The sequence below is a fragment of the Crocuta crocuta genome, unplaced genomic scaffold, assembly GCF_008692635.1.
Source record: "Crocuta crocuta isolate KB4526 unplaced genomic scaffold, BGI_CrCroc_1.0 scaffold4, whole genome shotgun sequence".
NCBI lineage: Eukaryota > Metazoa > Chordata > Mammalia > Carnivora > Hyaenidae > Crocuta > Crocuta crocuta.
The window spans coordinates 2,944,276-2,967,277 of record NW_027529996.1 but is presented as its reverse complement, the minus strand read 5'-3'; the positions used below and the strand labels follow the sequence as shown (position 1 = coordinate 2,967,277).

The following is a 23,002-nucleotide window of genomic DNA, read 5'->3' as shown; positions in this document are numbered from 1 at the left end:
ATGAAAGGTGAATTTGTGAATATTGGTAGTAGCTCTGGTTCACTTAATCAAAATATTTTAAGGGTTAAGCCCTTTGTTGTAAACCCTTAGGAAACCTGCTATTTGACAAGTATTTATTTAACAAATGTTTATTGAGTACTTCCTCTGTACAGAAATATGTACAAAGAACTTGACATTTGACTTTTAGGGTGAGCATTTTCGCACTATAAGGTATTAGTAAAATATCTTTATTTTGGTGATGAGCAAATGAGGAGTCTTTATATGTTATCATCCAAATAAGGATACTTCTGAAAGTGAAGGGGGATGCTATTAATAACTGTGCTCAGACAATTGGCATAAGTTAGAATTGCTCTGGGCACACTGGAAATGGAGTCACCCCATGACCCATGACAAACTTGGAAGAGAGAAGTGACTTGTTTAGGGTCACTCAGGGACAGGACTGGAATCCAGGTTATTGGCTCCCAGTCCAGTGGTCTCTCTACCACATTAATATCTTTTTCATTATGTACAAACAAAAGCATCTTATCATTAATACAGACAAAAAATGGTGAAGACTTGAAGAAACTGCTGATAAAAGTTTGTGGCTTACCTCCACTTCCACTCTGACTGTGGCTAGGAAAAAAAAATAAATTAAATTAGCATATGAATTATGTAGCTATTGGGAAGAGAAGTACATATATTGAGCAGTTATACAAAAGAGAAATAACATTGCAGTTAAAAGTTATCAGAATGTTTTATGTAAAGAGGAAGAGACATTGTTCCTTATCATAATAGAAGAGTAGTAACAAGGTAAAAAACAAAACAAAACAAACCTAATCAGGTCAACAAGTGCTACATAGTTTTCAAAACAATACTAATGTTTATGTCTAACATTTCCCAAGAGGTAGTTTTCAGATGATACATTATTACATCATTCCAAAGATAGATAGGTTTATGAAAAACAATCAACCAACAGCTATTATGGATTGTTCCAAGAATCACACAGAACCATTATTTTTTTTAAATTTTTTAAAACTGTATTTATTTTGGAGGAGAGAGAGAGAGAGACAGAGGGAGAGAGAATCCCAAGCAGGCTCTATGCCATCAGTGGAGAGCTGGATGTGGAGTTCGAACTCCCCTCACGAACCATGAGATCATGACCTGAGCCAAAATCAGGAATCAGATGCTTAAATGACTGAGCCACTAAAGTGCAGGAAACCATTATTGCATTAAATTCAATTATCTTTTAATATGTTGTAGCCAGAGCATTTAACTCTTAGTCCAGTAGGATTATATTTTTTTTAAAAGAGAGAATTCCTTTAAAAAATGGAAATCTTACTCATGAAATATTATTATTACATATAATGTGGCCCCTGATTTTCTAAATTCACATTGCCTGTTTTTTTATTTACTTCTAGAACATTCTATATTTCCCCTTTAAAAAATTTTTTTAAATGTTTGTTTATTTTTGAGAGAGAGAGAGACAGAGTGAGAGTGGGGGAGGAGCAGAGAGAGAAGGAGACACAGAATCTGAAGACAGGCTCCAGGCTCTGAGCTGTCAGCACAGAGCCCCATGCAGGGCTTGAACCCACGAACTGTGAGATGATGACCTGAGCCAAAGTCAGACACTTAACTGACTGGGCCGCCCAGGCACCCCTATATTTTGCTTATTTTATAATCAACTATTTTCTTGCCTGAATCTACCACTGAAATGTGAGTTGTGGTAGAGCAAAGGAAGAGTAGATTGTGAGAACTGGAAAAGTCTCAGAAGTCTCGTTTAATCCCCTCGCTTTGCAGAAAGGAAATGAAAAATGAATGACCTGACCAAACTTACTTCTAATTAACTGAAGAGCTGAGATGAGAACCTTGGTGTCCTGCTTTCCTGTATAATGTTGTTTTATCTATATATACCTCACTGCACCCCCTCTAGGTACCATTTTTGACCTTTGGATAATTTGCCATCAACAGATGTAGTCTGATATTACAGCCATACAGTATTCATTTTCTGCTCATATCTGCTTCTTCAACCTTAAAGTCAGAATAAAAGAAATTGGCCTGACAGAGATCTATGGTTAATTTAGAAATAAAACTTACCCTTACTAATGGAACTTCGTAGGAAAACATGCTATAAATGTCCTAATATATAAATAAGGAGTTGATTTTTGATGAAGTTTAAGTATATTCTCCATTTGCTTACATACTGTTTTCGCATTCATTTTGTCTGACATTTCCCTTTGAGCATGAAGCAAGCAGTTAGGATTATGTGAAAAATTGCAATTTTGGTTGGCTGCCGCTCTTGGCAAATATAATTCATCTTGGAGATACTCACCAATTCCCAAAGAACAGGGTTTTAATACTCAGGAGCAAAGCTGACACACATTATTTCCTTTTTAGAGAGATTCTTCAATTTTCTAGAATTGTCTGTTTGGAATTCAGAGCACTTACCAGATGAGGTGCAGGTAAAGAGAGGAGAGTTGTGAGAAAGAAGGAAGGAAAAGAGGGGAGGAGAAGTGGAAAGAGAAGCGTGGGGAGCACGCAGAGATGCACGTTTGTTACATGATGGACAAGTATGTGCATGTATAATTTCCTTTTCTTCAAGGCCTCATTATTTATTAAAGAAACTGCTTTCATTGAGAAAAAAAGGTAGAAAGACTGCTGTCAGGACCTGTGATTTTAAGCCTCTTGTCTGCCCACAGAGTTTGAAGTTCACAGTCAGTTCCCCCTACCCTGGCGGAATAGGGGAGAAGCAGGGAGCAAGGGCCCAGGAGGCTTCTGGAGAAGGGGAAGGAAGGCCTGGTGCTCTCTCCTACCAGCCAGGGCAGCCAGCCGGCCGGACTCAGCATCTTGCCTTGTTCTACTCAGGACAAAGCCTGTTCTGTTGCGAGATCTCTGCCGGCAACAGCTGTAGCTTCAAAAAAGAAAAAAACACTGGTGGTTTCATTTTCTCTTCTTTCGTTTTCTTATTACATATGCACACGGGCTCCAAGATGCTAGTATATACTATGGTGCTATATTTGTTTAAGGTATTGAGCATTAAAACCATGCACCTCCTCCGGCTCCATTTCATTAAAAAGAAGATTCTTTTTCTGCTACATGCTTACTAATCAGAGCACTTTTTGGAGTTGCCGTATGTATGGGCATACAATGGAAAAGGCAATAGTGTTAGTTTGGGGAAACAGTTGCAAGTTATGATTAAATAATACTTCATTTTCAGAACATCACTCCTTTTCATGGATTTATTATTTTTTTCTTGAGTTTGTGTATCATAAATATGTATTTATTAATATTACTGGAGTTCTTTACTCTCAAAATAAGAGAATTTTTTAAAAATAAATACAATGTAAAGTATATACATTGTTCATAGGGATAAAATGACATCCTCATGTACAGGATATTTTGTACATCTCAGAATATGGCTTTTGAAAACTTTGACCTCAAAACTGGCATTCCCAAACCCCTAAACTAGGTCAAAGTGTTTCTGATTATTAAAGCCAATTTATGATCTGTAAACTCCAGGGCACACATGGAATGCCTTGATATATGTTGCATAATTTATGGTACACTTAATAAGTATTCCATAAATTATGCAACATATATCAAGACATGATAAGAAGACATTGCAGGCTATTTATAAAGACAAAACTTCCAGAAAGCAACACAAGTTTAACTGATGACATGACGTGAACAACCACAGGAAGAAACGGAATTCTTCCTACATTTTATAAGTATATTACTATTTTGATCATTTCACATTTTAAAAACGTTTGATAATCGAAGCATTTTTTCTTTGAAGTTTGAGTTATGAAGAATGCAGACCCATTTTTACCCAAGAGAAGATCTAGCACAGATCGTGTGTTTTGAGATCACAGAGGGTGTTTCCCAATTCTGTAAAAGGGGCACAGAAAAACAAGGGTTCTTAACTGGGCTGGAGATTTTCATCCTCCTTTTCCTTCAGCTTGAAGGGTTTATGGGTTTACCAAGAAAGGGAGATATTTGGAGGGAGGAAGGAAAGAAGGAAAACGGAAAAGCAAGAAGGAGAAGAAGGGACAAGGAAGATCAGAGCTGGAAAAAGGAGACAGAGGAGGAGGGATGGAGAAAGGCAGCTGAGGAGTGAGAAGGGAAAAGATGGGAAGAAAAGGTGCATGGGAGATAGCCAGTCTCCCCTCCTGCATCCTCCAGAAAGGATATCTTATTGTGTTCCTCCGCCCCAGGAAGGTGTTCCCATAATTCCTGCAGGGAGGGTCATTGTGAGCTACTGGATTGAATGGGCCATGAAAAATAAATTGGACCCTTTGCTGATTCACAGAGATCACAGAGAAATGAGCTTTTACTTTTTTTGGTTTAAAATTTATTTTTTTAAATGTTTATTTATTTTTTGAGGGAGAAGGATAGTGACAGAGAGACACAGCATGAGCAGGGGAGGGGCAGAGAGAGAGGGAGACACAGAATCCAAAGCAGAGACTCCAGGCTCTGAGCTGTCAGCACAGAGCCCAACACAGGGCTCGAACTCAGGAGCCATGAGATCATGACCTGAGCCGAAGTTGGACACTCAACCCACTGAACCACCCAGGCACCCCTTACTTTTTTACATTTAAAGAGCAAAGTAGAATTGTATTAAAATACATTCTTTTTTCTTTTATGTTTTCAAACAAGAACAACAAATATATTCAGACTCAGAGATTTCAGAACAAAAATTTTTATATTCCTAGAGCTGCATTTTTTATCTCATGCTCCATATTTTTATGAAATCATATTTACTTTAGGCATAGCCCTAAGACCAAATCAGAATGATGATTATAAAACAGCATTTTGGAATGCTAACACATTTGGCAAGACCTGGCAAATGGCCTATTCTTTTCTAAGTGGTATTTGATACCTACGACCAAAGAGAAACATAAAAGACTATGGAATTTTAAATGACCTTTCACCCCTATTGGAATACCTGTAATTGGTAATTCGGGGATAGCAAGTATTACGAGTAATGGAATTCCTGTAAAAGGTAATTCAGGGATAGCAAGTAGTAAGAAACGGGGAAGATAAAATTCTAGGATCTTAAAATACATCATCTCTGACAAGGCAGCAGCCTGATCTGTTTCACAGTTTATATTTGTCCATACCTGCTAATATCGTCCTGCTCTGCAACATCATCATATACCTCCTGGTCATCTTCAATCGGTCTTGAAAGAGCACCGAGAGAGTTTTTCTTCAGCTTCAGGGAGTCGTAGTCAATCTCTACAGCAGTTGTTTTAATATAGCCATCTACCGAAAGGAAGAAGGATTTATGTTCAGGCAACAATAGCTTCAATATCTCAGAGTTGTAGATAAAATATCAATTGCACATCTGCTCTTTCAAATGTCCCTTCATTTCTTTGCTTCCGCTTCGGATTTATAGACTTCTGACATAGACACGTTTGACTGGACTTCGTCAAAGCCTTATGCTGTTGTGGTTTGGGGTGTCTAGAGTCTATTTTAAAGATTCCAAAGTGACTCACATGAATCATTTTTTTCCCCCTTTTGAAAGGAACTTAATGTCCTTTGTTCCTCCCTGGAATAAAATAAATATTTACATTGTTCCCCAGTAAAAAGATAATACAGATGAACTGTCATTTTAAATCTTCCTATTTTTGTCCACTCTGCAAAATACTCCTAACTTGACAGAATTGTACATTAGATATTGTCTTAAAAAAAACAAAAAACAAAAAACAAGGCTTGGAAGTCATGGGAAGACTTGTACTCACATGAGCCCTTTGCTGTTCTGCCCAGCCATTTTCCTTCTGGGTTGTCGGTGATGCGGATTATTTCAATTTGCTCTCCTTGCTTGAAGCTCAGTTCATTCTTTCCGCCTCTGACATCACAGCAAGCTTTTGCTTGATGGATGACTTGAATAGGGCCTGTTAGCTGCAAAGAAAGGGCGAAAATTACAACAGGCTTCCTCACTATTCGGAAAATCTTTTAGAATGGAGCTTTGAAAGACAGTATGTCCACAACTCGCCGACCAGCCTGTTTACAGCATTTATGGGTTTGAACTAGAAACTGAGGATGAATATCATCTAATGAGTGTTCTTGTAAGACGGGTTAGGGGGAAATCACAGTGGTGAGGCAGAACCAGAAAAGAACAGGTAAGCATGTGCTTGGGATCCAAGAGAGAGTAGCAGGGATCTGTTGACCTTAGAAATCTGTGAAAGGCTCGCTGAGGAAGCCACTAATAACTGAATACAATTTATGGAAGACAATGCACACTGGATTCTATCGTTTTTATGGGATATGATGATGGCCTGCTTGGTAGATGGAGGTTTTTTCCATCAATGCACTGTGTAGTTATTCTGATGGTTCTTTTCAGGTTTCCAACACCCAAGGAAGGGAAGATGGTAGTTGTGGGTTGTACTTATGGGAAAAGCATTTTCTTTCTTTATCTTCTTCTTCCTCTTCTTTAACCTTGTGGTGTTGTCTGTCTATAAACTTAGAGTAGACGTTACCTGCTATATACAAGGTAACATTCTAGAAATAGCTTTGTAAATAAAAAACAGCAAACAAATGTTATGTGAGGTTTTTATTTTTATTTATTTTGTTTTTTATTTATTTTATTTTATTTATTTTTTTAAAGTTTTTTTACATTTATTTATTTTTGAGAGACAGAGCACAAGTGGGGGAGAGGCAGAGAGAGAATGAGACACGGAATCTGAAGCAGGCTCCAGGCTCTGCGCGGTTAGCATAGAGCCCGATGTGGGGCTTGAACTCACAAACTGAGATCATGACCTGAGCCAAAGTCAGATGCTTAACTGACTGAGCCATCCAGGTGCCCCTATTTATTTTATTTTTTAAAATGTTTGTCTTTGTTTTTTGAGAAAGAGAAAGAGAGGGAGAGACAGAGAGTGCAAGCATGAGCGGACAGACAGAGAATCCCAAGCAGGCTCCACACTGTCAGCACAGAGTCAAAGCAGGGCTCAATCCCATGAACTCATGAGATCATGACTTGAGCCAAAATCAAGAGTCGGACACTTAACCGACTAGGCCACCCAGGTGCCCCCGTTATGAAGACTTTTATTTAAGAAATTAAGTTTTCATATTTGCCACTTGGAAAATAGGAACATTGGTACCCATACATCTGTATGAGTTAAATGTCTTAACATTCATACTTACTCATACTTAATTTTACTTACATATAGTAGGCTTTTTCAAAATTTAATGAGAACTTTGGTAGATACAGTGCCTTATGAACATTATTTTATTTAATTCCATAACAACATTTTAGGAGAGATAATATTTATTCTCACTCTAAAGAATAAGAGTCTGAGGCTCAAAGAAGTTTAATAATATGCTCGCAATCACATAACTGGCAGGTACAGCTGGAATTTGAATCCACATCTGTCCACTCAACTCTAAGCTGCTTTATGTTTTTCCTGTACCATGTTGTTGAAACTTTGTTTTAATATAACAAATATATTAGGGAGTTATACAGACATCAAAATTTTTATAACTCAAACCATACATTAAATGTTCAAGGGGAATTAAATATTTAAATAACCTTGACATGAGTCTTTCTTATAGTGAAGAATAGTTCTGTAATGCAGATAATCACCTTAAATATAGCTGACACACTAGGCCCGTGCCAGATGGGCCATGTCATTTGGTGTAACCAAGAGAGAGTAGCCTACATGCCTAGTGATGACGGTAGAAATTAGAAATCAGGGGTCAGAAAAGAGAGAGGTCAGAAATCCAAATGGGAAAAGAGGGATGAGAAATAGCGAGTATCAGAAGTCAACAGGTACATAAAGTCTGGTCTAGATACCAGCAGTGGGCGTAGTTCATAGAAACTTTATTCTGAGATAAGTCTGGTTCAACCAGACACATATGTGTTCCTTGTACCATATGATACATGTCTGAGCTCATAGTATAAGTAGGTTAATACCAAATGTGAAATCATGAGAGCCAAGATGGGTTTGAGCAATGAGTACTCATTCACTCAATAAACAGAAAATGTCCTGGGTGCCCACTAATATTTTATCATATTACATTTTTAGTGCAGGGATAAGGGGGCATATTGGATAAAATAATTACTGTTATAAAGGTAGTTACTTTTTTTTAGGAAACAATAACTAAGTAATTCTGCCACCATGTAAGTTTTCAAGAATGGTGTGGTGCCCCTTTTGTGTGAAAGTCATAAAGAGAGATCCCCCCTTTTTTTTTTAACCCATCAGCAAGCAAGCTCTTACTTTAAATTTCTTCTTTATTTCTTGTTCTTTCTTTTCTCGCTCTTTCTGTTCCTTTTTCTCCAGTTCTAATCTCTTCTTTTCCTCCTTTTCTCTTTTTTTCTCTCTTTCTTTGGTTGCTTCTCTGTGGATAAAAGTTGTTAGGTTGTTTTGGCACTTGTGAGCGTTGATGTGTTACAGCTCACATACCCAGGAGACAGTATCTCAAGTATAGACGAAAGTGAAAATCCAGTTGTCAAAATTCCTGAGTGAGATTGTTCTTAAAACCAGTAGGAGGCATAGAAGCAGGGATACTTTCCAAAGGCTCTGTTTCCCCTTACACTCTGCCAGCAAGTGGAAGACACTGCGTATATATAAAGACCCTGTTCTTGCTACATATCAGCATGGATAGAATTAATCTCTCTCCCTCTCTCTCTTTCACGTGCATGCACTCCCAGGTACAGGGCACGCACATGTGCATACCTGCAAACCTAAGCTCAGAGACTTTAGTCAGAATTCATTGCTTAAGAACTAGGTACAGGAAATTAAGATGTTTGAATTAACAAAAGAGAAAATAACATATTTATTTCTCTTTTCACTCACTTTCCAAGATACATCTTAGCTCTGGCCTATCTGGAAACCTGTTTTGGAGGTATTTTTAACATTTTTCTGCTTTTGCAGGTTGAATGCTTTGCTTTGCTGATGGTGTGGTAAATTATTTCTCATAGCATCCCTGTGAGGTAGAGCACTGCCTAGATGGCGGAGTTGTAACATATAAATGAATTCATTTGCCCAAGGACACACTGAGAGCAGGAAATACAGATTCCAGGCTCCCTGATTCCCTGCCTGGGGTCTATCCAGTAGCCAAGAGTGTCTTGCCTCACACAGAACAACAATTTTAAGTCTTCCATGGAATTCCTAGGCAAATAAAGGATCTTTAGTCCTTTGTATTGAAATAAAGGTTATCATTATATGCCAGTCACTTGAACAATAAAGCTTTTTCCCCTTAGGGTTGAATATCCATCTATTCTACCTCATACAAATAATAATATTCATTTTAGGTGGAAAAACTGGTAAAAAATGTAACTCATACATGTCTTCATAGGTTTCTCCTTCACTCTCTTGTTCCTGTCAAGAAAAACGTTAAGAATGATTAACTTTAATTCCTAAAAAAGAGAACATATGCATATGACATTGATCAAATACCTAGTAAAACAATAATAAATGGAAATGTATGTAAATTTGTCTTGTTTAAAATATTTTTCCTTTAAAGAGATAGACGGGAAAAGTAAGCACAAAAAGGTCTTATTCTGTATTCAGCTATATAATTCAGATAGCCAGACTTAAGTTTAGCCAGACTTAAGTCTAGCCAGACTTAAGTTTATGTTCGGTGCTCCAAAATTACTGTGTGTCAGTGTAATGTTTGGTGTTTAATGTCCCAAGAATTTTAGATAAAGTAATATTATAAATTGAAATATATCATTATCACCCGTCACAGTTTTCATTTGTTGGTTTATATCAATAGAACATAAATCACAGTAATTGTTAAATATTTTAGTTAAGCAATATAATATAAGAAGGGGAAAAAAACTGACCTCCTCTAGATTTCCAGTACCTAAAAGGTTTTAAAAAAAAGAATAAAATTAAATATACTTTAATTAAAAAGCACTTTAGTACAGAATTATTAGTCATAATCTATTCAAAACTGTTCATAATCTAACAACTTATGCTTTATAAAACACATAGTACAAAATAGAATATGTGTTTTAGATCTTTACTATGACCTTTTTGATACTTGTAATTTATTGTAAGACTGTTTCATTGGCCTTCATAAAATAATGCAAAAGCCAAAAAATAATGAAGACCTTTTATCCTCTTTATGAAAGGCATGCACATTGGTTTTGTGGGCTAATGTGGAACAAAGGTATTATCAGAAAATCACAACTAGTTTGTACTTTTTGACTTATTTGTTCCCAAAGATTTGTTTTCATGTATCAAGCAAATCAAGTTAATTAGTTTTTTTTAAAAAATGGATCCTTTACTATCCAAGTGTTTAGTAATATCAACTAATTATTAGATATTAAGACATAATCTAGAACAACAATGATAAAAACAGTGTGGGGTTGGTATAGAAACACATAGACCAATGCAATAGAGCAAAAAGCTCGGATATGGTTGCATAAATTTATATACACTCTTATATACACATGTACTGTCCACACAAAGACACACACATACACATAGACACATACACACCTATACAGTTCTGGAGTATAAAGGTGGCATTATAAATTGTTCAGAAAATGATGGATTTCAAAATATGGCAATAGGAAAAACAGTTCCCTAGGTGAGGCAATAAATTTGGTTTCTAATAACTCCTCAAAAGTGGACTGCAAATATAAGGAAAAAAGACTCAAATATAAGGGATACAGTCCATAGAAGAAAATGGAAGATAATATTTTTATTGTTTAGGGATAGGACTCCTTAAGTAAAACTTTAAAACAAATTACAATGTAAACTTTAATTAATTTGATTATATAAAAACTTATTCATGTTCAGTGACGGGCAGCTTGGGTTAATTGACAATGAATAGGATGAGAGAAGAGTTACAATCACTGCAACCGACATGGGATTAATGTCTGCAATACAGAGGAGCTCCTGCAAGTTAGCCAGGAAAGGCGACCAACTCCAGGAAAAAAGTGGTTAAAGGATATGAAGTGGCAAGTTACAGAAGAGGAAAACACAGAGGCTAATATACAACTGAAGTACCCTGACTCAACTGCAAGCAGAGATATGAAAATGAAGTGAGATATTATTTGATACATATAAGACTCAAAACAATTGGAAAGCTAAATAATACCAGACCCTGGCAAAGGTAGGCATCTTGGAATCTTCATGCCCTGCTGATGTGAGTACACACAGATTCAGGTTTTCTGGGGAGCACTCTAGTACTAATTCCATAGGACTAGAATATTCCAGGAATATTCCATAGCTTCCAAACAGCCATTCCACTACTGGATATATATTTTAAAGAAAGTCTCTCAGAGGTCCACATGAGAATATGGACCAGAATGTACACTGAGTTATTATTTGTTAGTACCAGTGAGTTGGAAGTAAAATGCAAATGCATAGGATATATACCATGGAGTACTGTGCAGTAGTTAACAAATTAAATATACATATAGCAACATGTATTGCCCATAAAACATATTATTCTGAGTGTAAAATAAAAAAGAACAGAGTGAACTCTAACATACTGTTTATGTAAATTCAAATATATACACATACAACAGTATGTGTTATACATATGTAAAGAATATGTATAAACAGATACGCACACATTAAATGTATTAAAATGTCTGTCTCTGGTAAGGGAAGCAGAGGAAAGGGAATGGGTCATGGAGATAAAAGGGAATGCACACATAAGTAAAACAAGAGAGTGGTCATGAAAAGACCAAAGATGACAATGACCCAATAATGTGCCTGTCCAAATGATTAACTCAAATTTCTGTATCTGAGGTAACAAATAAATAAAACATCTTTGTGCTTCTTACCATCAGAGTGCATGACACCATCTTGATTTTCTTCATTTACAGGGCTTCTGAAAACAAGAAACAAGAAAAAGTAAACATGGAGCAAATAGATGCTCACCTTACAATGAAAAAGGAAAAAGACTAAAAGGATCATATTTTATTCTTTTCTCTTTAATTTCTGCTCTGATTTAAAACTTCAGAAGTTATTAGAATGGGCTTTAGCCTCATATTTATGCGGCTACCGAGGCCAAAAAAAAAAAGAGAGAGAGAGAGAGAATAGGGGAGCTTGAAGGCAATTCTGTCCATTCACAATGGACACATGCAATCAATCCATTGCTTCAGGGCAGTAATATGTTTTCTGTTAAAGTGGCAGTATATAAATAATTCAATTCTAGGATTCTGAAGGCATTTGATTGGTTTTATGGTATAGATGCCAAAGAGAATTAGTTCTAATCCTTGACTCCTTCTTTCCAGGTGTTCTCCACCTGGCTTTACTTCCATCCTTTGTGGCTTGGGCTCCAAGGTGCTTCATTCCAAACCATTGCATTCCAATTGCTCTTCACAGTTATCAGTACGTGGGCCCCACAAATCCTTAATGATTTATGGAACCATCTATATCTTCTATTTTTATTCTCAGGTTGATAAGCAAAGCTGGAGAAAATTGTCATTGCACTGATTCTGGATATTACAAATAATTGACATTCGATCTCAACTTTACCCTCGACACTATTCTGTAATCTCATATATCTTTTCCTAGTGAATCTACTTTTCCATCATCCTTCTCAAAGGCTATCCAAAACCTTCACAACTTTACCCAAATCTCCTGACCCTCTCATCTTCCCTATAATCAGATGATCTTGTTTCTTATTTCACTGAAAAAAAACCCCAGCAGTTATTGGAAGTAAACTCTCTTAAGAAAATATATTCCTTTAACCCAAACTTATGCTTACTTTCTCTCTACCTGTGTTCTGAATTCTATCTAAATTATTAGTGTTTCGCCTCCTGTTTCTTTCTTCTGTGTGTCATCATATCATTTATATTATTATTACTATTCCTCTACTTTCACTTCCCATTCCTAAATGTCTCATACTTTGCTTTCTCCCTCAGCCCAAGTTACTCTCATTCATAAAGACCAAAATCTCCTCTTTACCTTTCTCAGTCCTCCACATTACCATAGATACAGATAGTCCTTCCTTTCCCAGCCAACGCGGAGAAGACTGTCTGTGTTCACAGACTTGATTTCTTTTTCTCTCGCTCATTTCTTCATGACTACCCTCTGGCTTCTTTTGCCGATCCTTCACTGAAACCACTCTTAAAGAACTTACTTACCAAATCCACTGGGTACCTCTCCATGATCATCTTACATGATTACTTTGTGACCCTTAAGACTATTGGCCGTTTTGTTTTCCTGGAGTCTCTTTTGTTTCCATAAGAAATCTCTCCTGGCTCACTTTTGTCTTTCTGACCACCACCCCACAATTTCCTTTGTGGGTTTACTTATCTCTGACTTCCCCTTTAAATGGTGATATTCCTTTATGTTCTGGTCTCAGTTTCCTTTCTTTCTCCACTCTACCCCTGTCCCTGAATGGTCTCATATATGCCCACAGCTGCACTTGTTCTCTTCGTGTTGGTAACTTCCATACTGACATCTCCAGGGCAGTTCTCTCTTCTGAGTTTCAGACTCACATATGCACATCTTGGACATCCCACAGCCAGTTATACATGAACATCACAGAAACAGAGACTTTCCTCTTCTATCCCAGCATAAAGCTGTTTTTCCTACCAAGTTTCTTAGTGAATGACACCAGAGTGCCACATATCCACCTAAGCCTTAAAGGTGTCCTTGTTGCTCACTCTTCTTCAGTCCCTCATCAAAATAATCACGTTTGTCAGTTCCACATATTTAATGTCTCCTCTAATTCACTACCCCACCCTCCATCTTTCTCTTCTTTCCTGCTAGACGGGACAACAGAATTCTATTATCTCTAGGGTGGACTCTTGCAGTAGCCATCTTCCCTGCCTTCTAGTGAGGAGCGTTGCTCTCCATCTTCTCCATCCATACAGTCCCTTCTCCATACTGCTGCCAACATTTTCTAATGTAAATGTGATTATATCACTCTTGTGTTCACTACTCAAGCCACTTAAAGAACCCAAGAGATGCTGGTTGCAAAGCTAACCCCATTTGAAGAATATGGGCTGGAAATGCCTTGTTATCCCTTAGATCATAAAACAAGTTTGGTTGGGTACACTTGAAGCTCAGGAAGAATTGCCATAGACATACATGTCTCAGTCTTTGCCTGGGATGGTAAACATATGTGGTCATCGATTGTTGATTCGATAAACTTACTTTAAAAAAATTTTTTTTAATGTTTTATTTATTTCTGAAAGAGAAAGAGAGGCAGCGTGAGTAGGGGAGGGTCAGAGAGAGAGGGACACAGAATCTGAAGCAGACTCCAAGCTCTCAGCTAGCTGTCAGCACAGAGCCCAATGTGGGGCTCAAACCCACGAACCATGAGATCATGACCTGAGCCGAAGTCAGACACTTAACCGACTGAGCCAGCCAGGCACCCCTAAACTTACTTTAAAAAAAATTGAAATTTAAAACTGTAGCTTATATATGCTTAGCTTTTAATTTTGGTAAGTGTAAAGGCCCAATTAATCAATTCATTAGCTTGACCATGACAAGACACTTTTTTCCCTTAGTGACTTTTTTTAGTCCTTGAAAGATTTAGGATAAAATACAGAAATGATGAAGTTAGTCAAACTTATGGTACCAAAATTTGTGAAACAAGTTTTATAGTTATTGGGACAATGAATCTATGTTCAATTTTATTTATTTTCTTATTTATTCTATTTATAAATGTTTGTTTATTTTTGAGAGAGAGAGAGCATGAATGTGAGCATACAAGTGGGGGAGGGGCAGAGAGAGAGAGAGGGAGACACAGAACCTGAAGCAGGCTCCAGGCTCTGAGCTGTCAGTGCAGAGCCCAAAGTGGGACTCAAACCCATGAACCATGAGATAATGATCTTAGCCAAAGACAGATTGCCGACTGACTAAGCCACCTAGATGCCCCAGTGTTCAATATTTTAAATATTTGTAATATTTAAGAGATTTGTTACATTAGCAAGTATTTAATTAAATGCATGAAACTAATTTAAAATTTGTTATTTAGACTTTTTAGTGTAGTTGAAAAATAAGGATTCTTTGTGTCAATATTGAGTGTCAATGGCTGCTCATATCAAAAAAGGAGAGTCAACCAGACTTTTCAGCCTCTTGATAAAATAATATACTATCACCTAGGAAGTAATCTTACCAAAAAAAAAAACTAGAACTAAATTTGGTCAAGTCACCTCTACCATCAACTACCAATTTACAGGAAATACAGAGGAGAGAAGAACATATAAGCTAAACTATAGGAAAGAATTCAGCAAGATCTGGAATATGTAACCATAGTCCCCTAAATGAGCTTGATTTCTTCAACAAATAAATTGCAATAAACAGATAAATATAGTTATAAGGGTAGACTTGTTGCTTGAAGGAAAATTACAAAAGTATAAGCCAATGAAAATGTGTAGACTTTATATGGATTCTTATTCAAACAAACTAGGAAAAAATATACACACTCAATTTAAGAGACAACTGGAAATTTGAACATGGACTTGATTTTTATATTACTATATAGAGTCTAATGTTTCAGGATACCTACTAAAATATTTATGGATAAAATTACATGGTATTTGGTATTAGGTTCAAAATAATATGAAAGAGGGAAGCAGACGGGGGTATTGATGAAACAAGACTAGTGATGTATTTATAATTGTTGAAGTTGGTGCAGGAGACATGGAGGCTCATTTTACTCTTCTCTCTGCCTTTTATATGTTCACCTTTTATAAAAATTTTGAAACTAAATATGCTCCTTAAAAAGTATAAGAAAAATCCCATAGAAAATACAACTGGAATATGTAAGGGAACTGGGTGTGCTTTAACAGATTTGTAAGAGTCATTTAAGTTCTTGGGAGGATTTGCAGTTATTAAATTTGTTCAGTCAGGTTTTTGAAATGCTTAAAAAATTCAATATATAGATTTATCCATGCAATGTGAAACACATACGGGGGTAATTAAAACTAATTTTTTAAATGTAACTACCCATTTGAAAAAATTTAACCTGAGTTGTCTAATCACAAATCAGCGATCCCCCCAACATGATTGTTTTATTAAATAAAACTTTGTAGATGTATAAATAAGATAGCAAGTTATATTATGTGAATTTAAGTACTTAAAATAAATTAGACCTTTGCCTTATTAAATTTAAGGAAACGAGCATTCATTAAAAGCACAAGATGTAAATGCCTTAGACATCAAAATATATTGACCTTCTACAGAATAAAAATTATGACCCTTTTCATGGTATACAAAGTTCTTACACCCAGCCCTGTTCTTTTACAGTTTTATTTTTCCTATTTCCTCTTTTTCTATCATCTTTTCACATGTTAATACCGACTCACTCTCTGAATACCCTCTGGTTTCTTGTTGATCCATGCCTACCCCACTCTGTTTTCCTTTTCTAGAATAATCTTTTTTCTTATTATCTGCTTGTGGTCCTCCTTAATCTTTAAGGCTCTCCTTAAACATTCCCTCCTCTGTGAAGTTTCTGATGCCTTAGTCCCACGTGGTTGCTGCTTCTGTATGTCATACATTGCTTCATTATAGTGGTTATTCTGTGTTACTATAATTATAGAGTAATTGCTTGCAGGTCTCTCTCCCTACTATGAGACTATAAGCCCCTTAATGAAAGAGATTGTCACTTGGTTAATTTATTATTATGACTATCATTTTTTAGAAAGCTATTAGAATAATTCCAGTCATGTATAGGACTTTGATTTTTTTTTGATGAATTAATTATGTCCCAATTAACTTTTGTTACTAAAGCGAATTGTTTATTATCATTTTTGAAGGAGAATATTAAGTCAAAAAGACTACTGGACTTGCAGTTTAATTCCTAAAACACATGGATGGATGAGTAACAAATATTTGCAGAAGGGTGAGTATCTGCATGTACTTTCATACATATGTGGCTGCACATTTATACAAACCACTTATCACTTATAATGTTTCCATGTACACATTGATTCATAGACCTAACACGGTAGATGTAGATCTTAGTTTATATAAGTCTGAATTCACCATATATAACATGAAAATGTTCAATAGATATGAAATCGTATAAGAATGATCATGAAGAATAAAAGGAAATAGATGAGGTAGCTGAATGTCACGAATAAACTGAGATTAAACTGAGACCGGGGCGCCTGGGTGGCTTAGTCAATTAAACCTCGACTTCAGTTCAGGTCATAATCTCAAGGTTCATGAGTTTGAGCCCCGCAGGTTCCGTGCTGACAGCAGGGAGCCCACTTTGGATCCTCTCCTCCCTCTGTCTCTACCCCTCCCCTGTTCATTTTCTCATTCTAATGAAGAAACAAAAACTTAAAAAGAAAGAAACTGTCACCCATCCTTAAAAAAAAATTGTGCTTCAGGCATTGAGAAAATCAGACCCTGGAGGCAAACAGTGAAACCAGTCACATCCCATGGTGGTGGTACAGGTCTAAGCAGAGGGAGCAGGGAAAAACGAAGAAAGGGAAGTTTATCCGTTGTTAGAACGCTGTGTCCGTTCAGGAGGACCTTTCACCAGTTCTTTGGCTTCACACTGTGGCACGCAGAATTACATAGGAAAGGCAAAGTTAATTCATTATTAGGTCCGTCAGTTTTAGAAAGCTCGAGTGAGCTCTATTTCCTGACTTCTAAAGACGTAAACCTGTTGACCTTTATATCTTATTTGCTATTCACGACTTTAGCTTTTAATTGTTGATTTTGCTTGTGTTTTTTAAAGAAGAAGGGCAAATCTAAGTGTCACACAACTTTGTTCTGTACCTGCTGTTGCTGACAATAAAATCTCTGTGAACTTTTCTCTGGAACATGTCTTCCTGTATTGAACGCAGGAGGACTTTTAAAAGTACGACTCGCTTTAGCCAGTGCTTTCCAAACAGAGCTAGGTAAGACCACCCGGGGGGGCATGTCTGAAAGGGCAAGTCTCAAATTCCAGGGAATGTTAAGCATTCCTAATTAATAAAATGTTGTAATGGTACACATTCTGACTTTTTGTCTGATTTTAGAGCCAAAAACCCCTGAAGCTGGCTATGAATGACCTCACGGTAAGAACTGTTCAGCTTCTCCCTTTTCCAACCTTAGTCATTTCCCATTATTTATTATTTCTTATTACTTCACTTTTCCTGTCTTGTTGCTATTAATAACCATGGAATTTGTTTTGTATACCAAAATATTCAGCCATTAGTCCTGTTTTCATACGAAGAGTTAGTTATGCTGTTAAAATTATAATTAATCCTTGAAGATGGTGCCAAGAAATGCGTTACACTAAAAGATGTTGACCTGGGCACTAATAATGATAAACAAGCTCTTTCGACACGTTTCAGTTTCTCTTCAGATGTCTGAGTAACAGAGCAGAAAATGTAACTAGCTGACTTCTCACCACTAGGTGGGGAAACAAGACAATTTAAAATAAAATAGACTTTGGCCGCAACCACTTTATTTTTAAAGATGGTTATTATTTCTAATTCTCATCTGCCTCCAATCTTTTACATTCTTTTGCCATCCTGGTCTGAATAATGTCATTACAAGTGTCTTCTGGAGAGGTAGGTGAAAAAGGACCCCCCATCTCCTGAAATTCCTTCCCTGACACCAATTAAAAATTCACTTCCATCCCTTAAGCGACACAGACTCCACACCCTAGGGAAGGTTGTCAACCTTTCAGTTATTTATTCCTTTGGGAAGCCAGTCCCTCACCTGAACTGTTCCTTCCCAGTTGCTTCCCAGCAACTTCTCAGTTGCTCTAGTCTTGTTTTGAGAACTCTCCCCCCGCCACCATTATCATTTTCCTCTCTTTACTAGATCTTTCTCACTGGCATACAAACATACTGCCATTTCTTCTATCTTAAAAAAAAATCTCAATTCCATTTTTCCCAGAAGTTACTGCTCCATTCCTTTGCTTCCCTTTTCTCCTTGAAAGATTGTCTACCATTGCTCTTTCAAGTTCCTCTCTTTTCTTGATCTTCTAAAGCTATTTCAGTCAAGCGTGAGTCCCGATTCCAGGAGACTTCACCCACACTGACCTCCACAGTCCCCACTTATGTGGCCTTTTGCAGCAGCTGACACAGTTATCACTGCCTTCTCTTTGGGAATACTACCTTTACTTGTCTTCCAGAACACCACACCCTTGTTTCCTTCCTATTTTATTGGTTGTTCCTTTTTATCCCCCTTTGCTCATTTTTCTTCTCCCAGGGCTCGGTTCTTCTCCCTAGTTATGCTTACTTCCTTGGCAATTTTTTTAAGTTTATTTATTTTGATAGAGAGACTGAGAGAGTGAGAGAGAGAGAGAGGGAGAGAGAAGTGGGGGGAGGCAGAGAGAGAGGGGGAGAGAGAGAAAATCCCAAGCAAGCTCCACACTGTCAGCACAGAGCTGGACTTGGGGCTCAAACCCACAAATCGTGAGATCATGACCTGAGCCAAAATCACCCCATTTCCTTGGTGGAAGTGGGGAATATATGCCCATGACTCTCCGATTTATATTTTTAAATCCGAACTTTCTCCTAAACCCAATACTCAGTTACTGCCTCAGTATCTCCACTTGGATGTTTAAAAGATGCTTCAAGCTTAAAATAGTCATGCCCTCCTAACTTTCCTCACTCCCAAACCTGTGCATTTTTAGCCTCTCCCATTTCAATGGAAGGATACATCATCCTTATAGTTGCTCAAGGCAAAAACCCTGGAGTCCTCTTTGATCTTCTTTCCCCAGATCCAAATTCTATTGTCTCTACCTTCAAAATATATTCAGAATCTGGACACCTCTCTCCGTCTCCACTGCCACTATCTTGATTACAGCCACCACGATACCATGTCTGCCTTTCTGCCATGTCTGCCTGACCAGTGTCTCTGTTTCAGTATTGGCCTACTGTCTCTTTTTATACAGCTGTTAAGTTGATCTTGATAAAACATAATTCAAAACATCACTGCTCTGCTCAACCGTTTTCAGTGGTTACCATTTCACTTGGAAGAGCCACAATGTCAGCCATGACCGGCAAGGCCCTACATAAGCTAAATATTTTCCTACTCTTCCTTTCCTTGCTCACTCTACTCCAGCTCTGGTTACCTCCTTCCTAGTCCTTGAACATTCTAGGCATTTATTCTGTCTGTTTTCTCTGCCTGGAATGGTCTTGCTTAAGATCTCTGCAAGCCTAACCCCCTCACTTCCTTGAGTCTTTGCTCAAGTATAACTGCCTTTATAGAAGGGAGCTACCCTCTCCTTTCTTAAAGTTGCAACAATCTGTCCCTCACCCCACCCTCTCACTACACCACCTAACCCTGCTCTCTTCTCTCCCACCTAGTACTTCCTAACATACTATCTCCTTGACTTGTTTATTATTTTTATTCTTTTGGTCTGTTGCCCCTGTTCTATGTGGACAGGGATCTTTATTTTGTTCACTGATATTTCCTGAACTACTGTTACAAAAACACAAAGTAGTGGCTCAAAAGAACAATCCTTGAGCGAATGTAAAAAACAAAAAAACAAAAAAACAAACCAAAAAAAAACTATGAGAGCTTGACCTGAGAGTGGCCTTGACCAGTGAGGGGAGGAATGGCATTTGCAGGCTGGCAGAGAGAGCCTCTGGAAAACACCTATGCGCGTGTTTTGAAGGGTGGCAAACCCGGGGAAAATTACAGGAACACCCATATCCCACAATGTTACTTAAAGATTTATCCTGTAAACTTCCTTCTCATTCGAAATATGAGGTTTTGAGCCTGAATACCAAGTCTCATTTTGCTTTTATTTCTTCTTTGTGTCTTATCTAACTTCCCCTACTTGGGGGAAAGTTTCTAACCCAGATATTTCTTCATTTTGGAATTTACTTAAGCTCTCTGATGGAAGTCTGAAACTCTTTCACTACACATCACATTTTTACTTATAAAATTGTAAATATCCCTTAGCTTTCATTCACTCAATCTCTCCACCTGACAACTTTCAGATTCCCCAAGTATTTTTTGTCTAGACAGTATAACTTCCAAGAAGACTCTTGTTTCTCTTCATCTTGCTTCTGAGAGTATGTATTTTGTGGAGTCAGGAACTCTTAGATGAATCTGACTTAGTAATTGGGAGTTCTTAATAGAGATGAGGTAAAGCTTATTACAGTTGGTGGATTTTGCTAATTTCTGATGCAAACAATATTACAAGTAAGAATTTGAGCCTCATTGGTTGGAAGGCCTCTTTCAACTTTTCAATAATTCCCTGAAAACCTGAGAAATTGACTAGGATCCTTATAAATTTGCCATACAAGCTATAGGACTGTTCTTGAACTCTTTTCTTCCATTTACAACTTTTTATTTCCCACCATATCATAATGGATTCTGTAGAGTAGGTATGCTGAAAAGAATTAATACAGCAAGCCTGAAGCTACTCGTTTTAGAAGAATCTGAAGCCATGATTGGCCCTTGGCTTGCAAACGGGAATTCAGCTTCTAAAACATTCCCTACACTGATATGAAAAGTTGCTTAATTGATAAGAGTGATCTGTTGCGGCTAGACTGTATAGACAACGTGACTTAGGGTGAAAACCTACTCTCCTTCTGGAAGTCTGCTATTTTGGTAGTGGATAGGCGAAAGGTGCCTATGTGACCAACTCTCAATAAAAACTTGTCTCTAATGGACTGCCTAGGAAGCAACATTACACATTTTCAAAGCTGGAGAAAGGGGAACTTTCAGAGTGTCCCTCCCAGGCATAGAAGGACAGGTCACTGTGATAAATCTTAGCCATGAGTACCACTGTTTGCTGGTCCTGTGCACCCTTTAAACGAATCATCAAATATATGGTGGTCTTGGGGACTCCCCATATTGCAGGAATAGTGCCAAATACTCCTCTTCTCCAGTTTCTTCAATCACACTATTATCAGTCTTCATGTCTTATAAATTTTCAGGGATTCATGCTCAGGGTATTTATTAAAATTCCTCACTGGAATTACATAAGACTGAAGCCAGTAACTGAGATAGGGTCCCATAATAATACTCAAAGGAACTAAGATCATAATCTACTGGATTAAATTTATCAGACTAGGAAAAAAATTAGGGGAAAGAAACAATTTTTTTTGAGAGAGAGAAAGAGAGAGACTCCTAAGCAGGTTCCATGCTCAGAGCAGAGCCTGACACGGGGTTTGATCTCACAACTGTGAGATCGTGACCTGAGGTGAAATTAAGAGTCAGCCGCTTAACTGACTGAGCCACTCAGGTGCTCCAAGAAATGAATTTAATACATGTGAAAGCAAAATAATTTATAGAAGTCAAGTGTATGTAAGAGCACATGTTAATTCATTATTTTAACTGAACAAATATTTATTTAGCACTTACATGTTAGTAGGTAGATGGCTTAAACTCTTATTTGGTAGCATAAATATCATGGGGTATTAAAGTCTTTCGATTAGAATTCTTAAAATCAAATGCTTGGAAGGCCACAAAGCTAATACAAGCGCATACTGCAGGCAATAAATAAGATAATAGCCGCTAAGCTGCTCTAACACTTTCTAATTTCTGCCTTTATACCCCAGACAAACACAATAAAGTGAAACATAGTGGAGGGTACTTATGACATGTATTTTCATCTGCTCTAAACTATAATCATCATCACTAAAGGAAAGCTGTCAATCAGGTATTGATGCTGACAGATTCTTTTATATAGATGATGGATATGAAGTACTTTCAATGTAAAGATATTACTAACAGATTCTATTATATAGATCACAAATATCAAGTACTTTGAATGTAAAGAACATCAGTCTGGTAAGGGCTGGAAGTTGAGGAAAAATAAACTGTTGTCAAATATTTTGGGATATTGCTTATTTGTGGTCAAGGAGAATCAAGTAAAGCAATTTTCTGGAAGATGAAAGGGAAGACCTAGTCTAGCTTGCCATAAGGATTTATACTTGCTGTTCAATTATTTCTTTTTAAAACAACATTCCAATCTTCTGTTTGATTTTTCCTCAACCAGCTGTTCTGGTAAAACATGGGTAAAGAACCTGTGCATAGCAACCCATACAGTCTTGACATTTCTAGAAAGCATCATCTAAGAAAAGCAGGAGTAGGCTTGAATAAAAATTTCTGTTTTTTTAACACACTGCCCCAAATCTGAAGATTGAGAGAAAACCTGCATTTTCTTACTTAAGGAGGTTATTTAGCAGAGTAGT

General features: G+C 37.2%; 1 protein-coding gene across 5 annotated transcripts in view; it reads right to left on the bottom strand.

Moving 5' to 3' along the window:
• FYB1 (FYN binding protein 1) overlaps nucleotides 1–23,002 on the bottom strand; it is a 159,507-nt gene that overhangs the window by 23,735 nt on the left and 112,770 nt on the right. For all 5 annotated transcript variants that reach the window (XM_077763461.1, XM_077763463.1, XM_077763464.1 and 2 more), the window contains exons 4-10: nucleotides 11,723–11,769; nucleotides 9,764–9,783; nucleotides 9,262–9,296; nucleotides 8,193–8,313; nucleotides 5,718–5,877; nucleotides 5,097–5,238; nucleotides 590–612 (exon numbers count right to left, since the gene is read on the bottom strand). In XM_077763461.1, coding sequence (XP_077619587.1) covers nucleotides 590–612; nucleotides 5,097–5,238; nucleotides 5,718–5,877; nucleotides 8,193–8,313; nucleotides 9,262–9,296; nucleotides 9,764–9,783; nucleotides 11,723–11,769 — 548 coding nt within the window. The remainder of the gene's footprint in view (nucleotides 1–589; nucleotides 613–5,096; nucleotides 5,239–5,717; nucleotides 5,878–8,192; nucleotides 8,314–9,261; nucleotides 9,297–9,763; nucleotides 9,784–11,722; nucleotides 11,770–23,002) is intronic.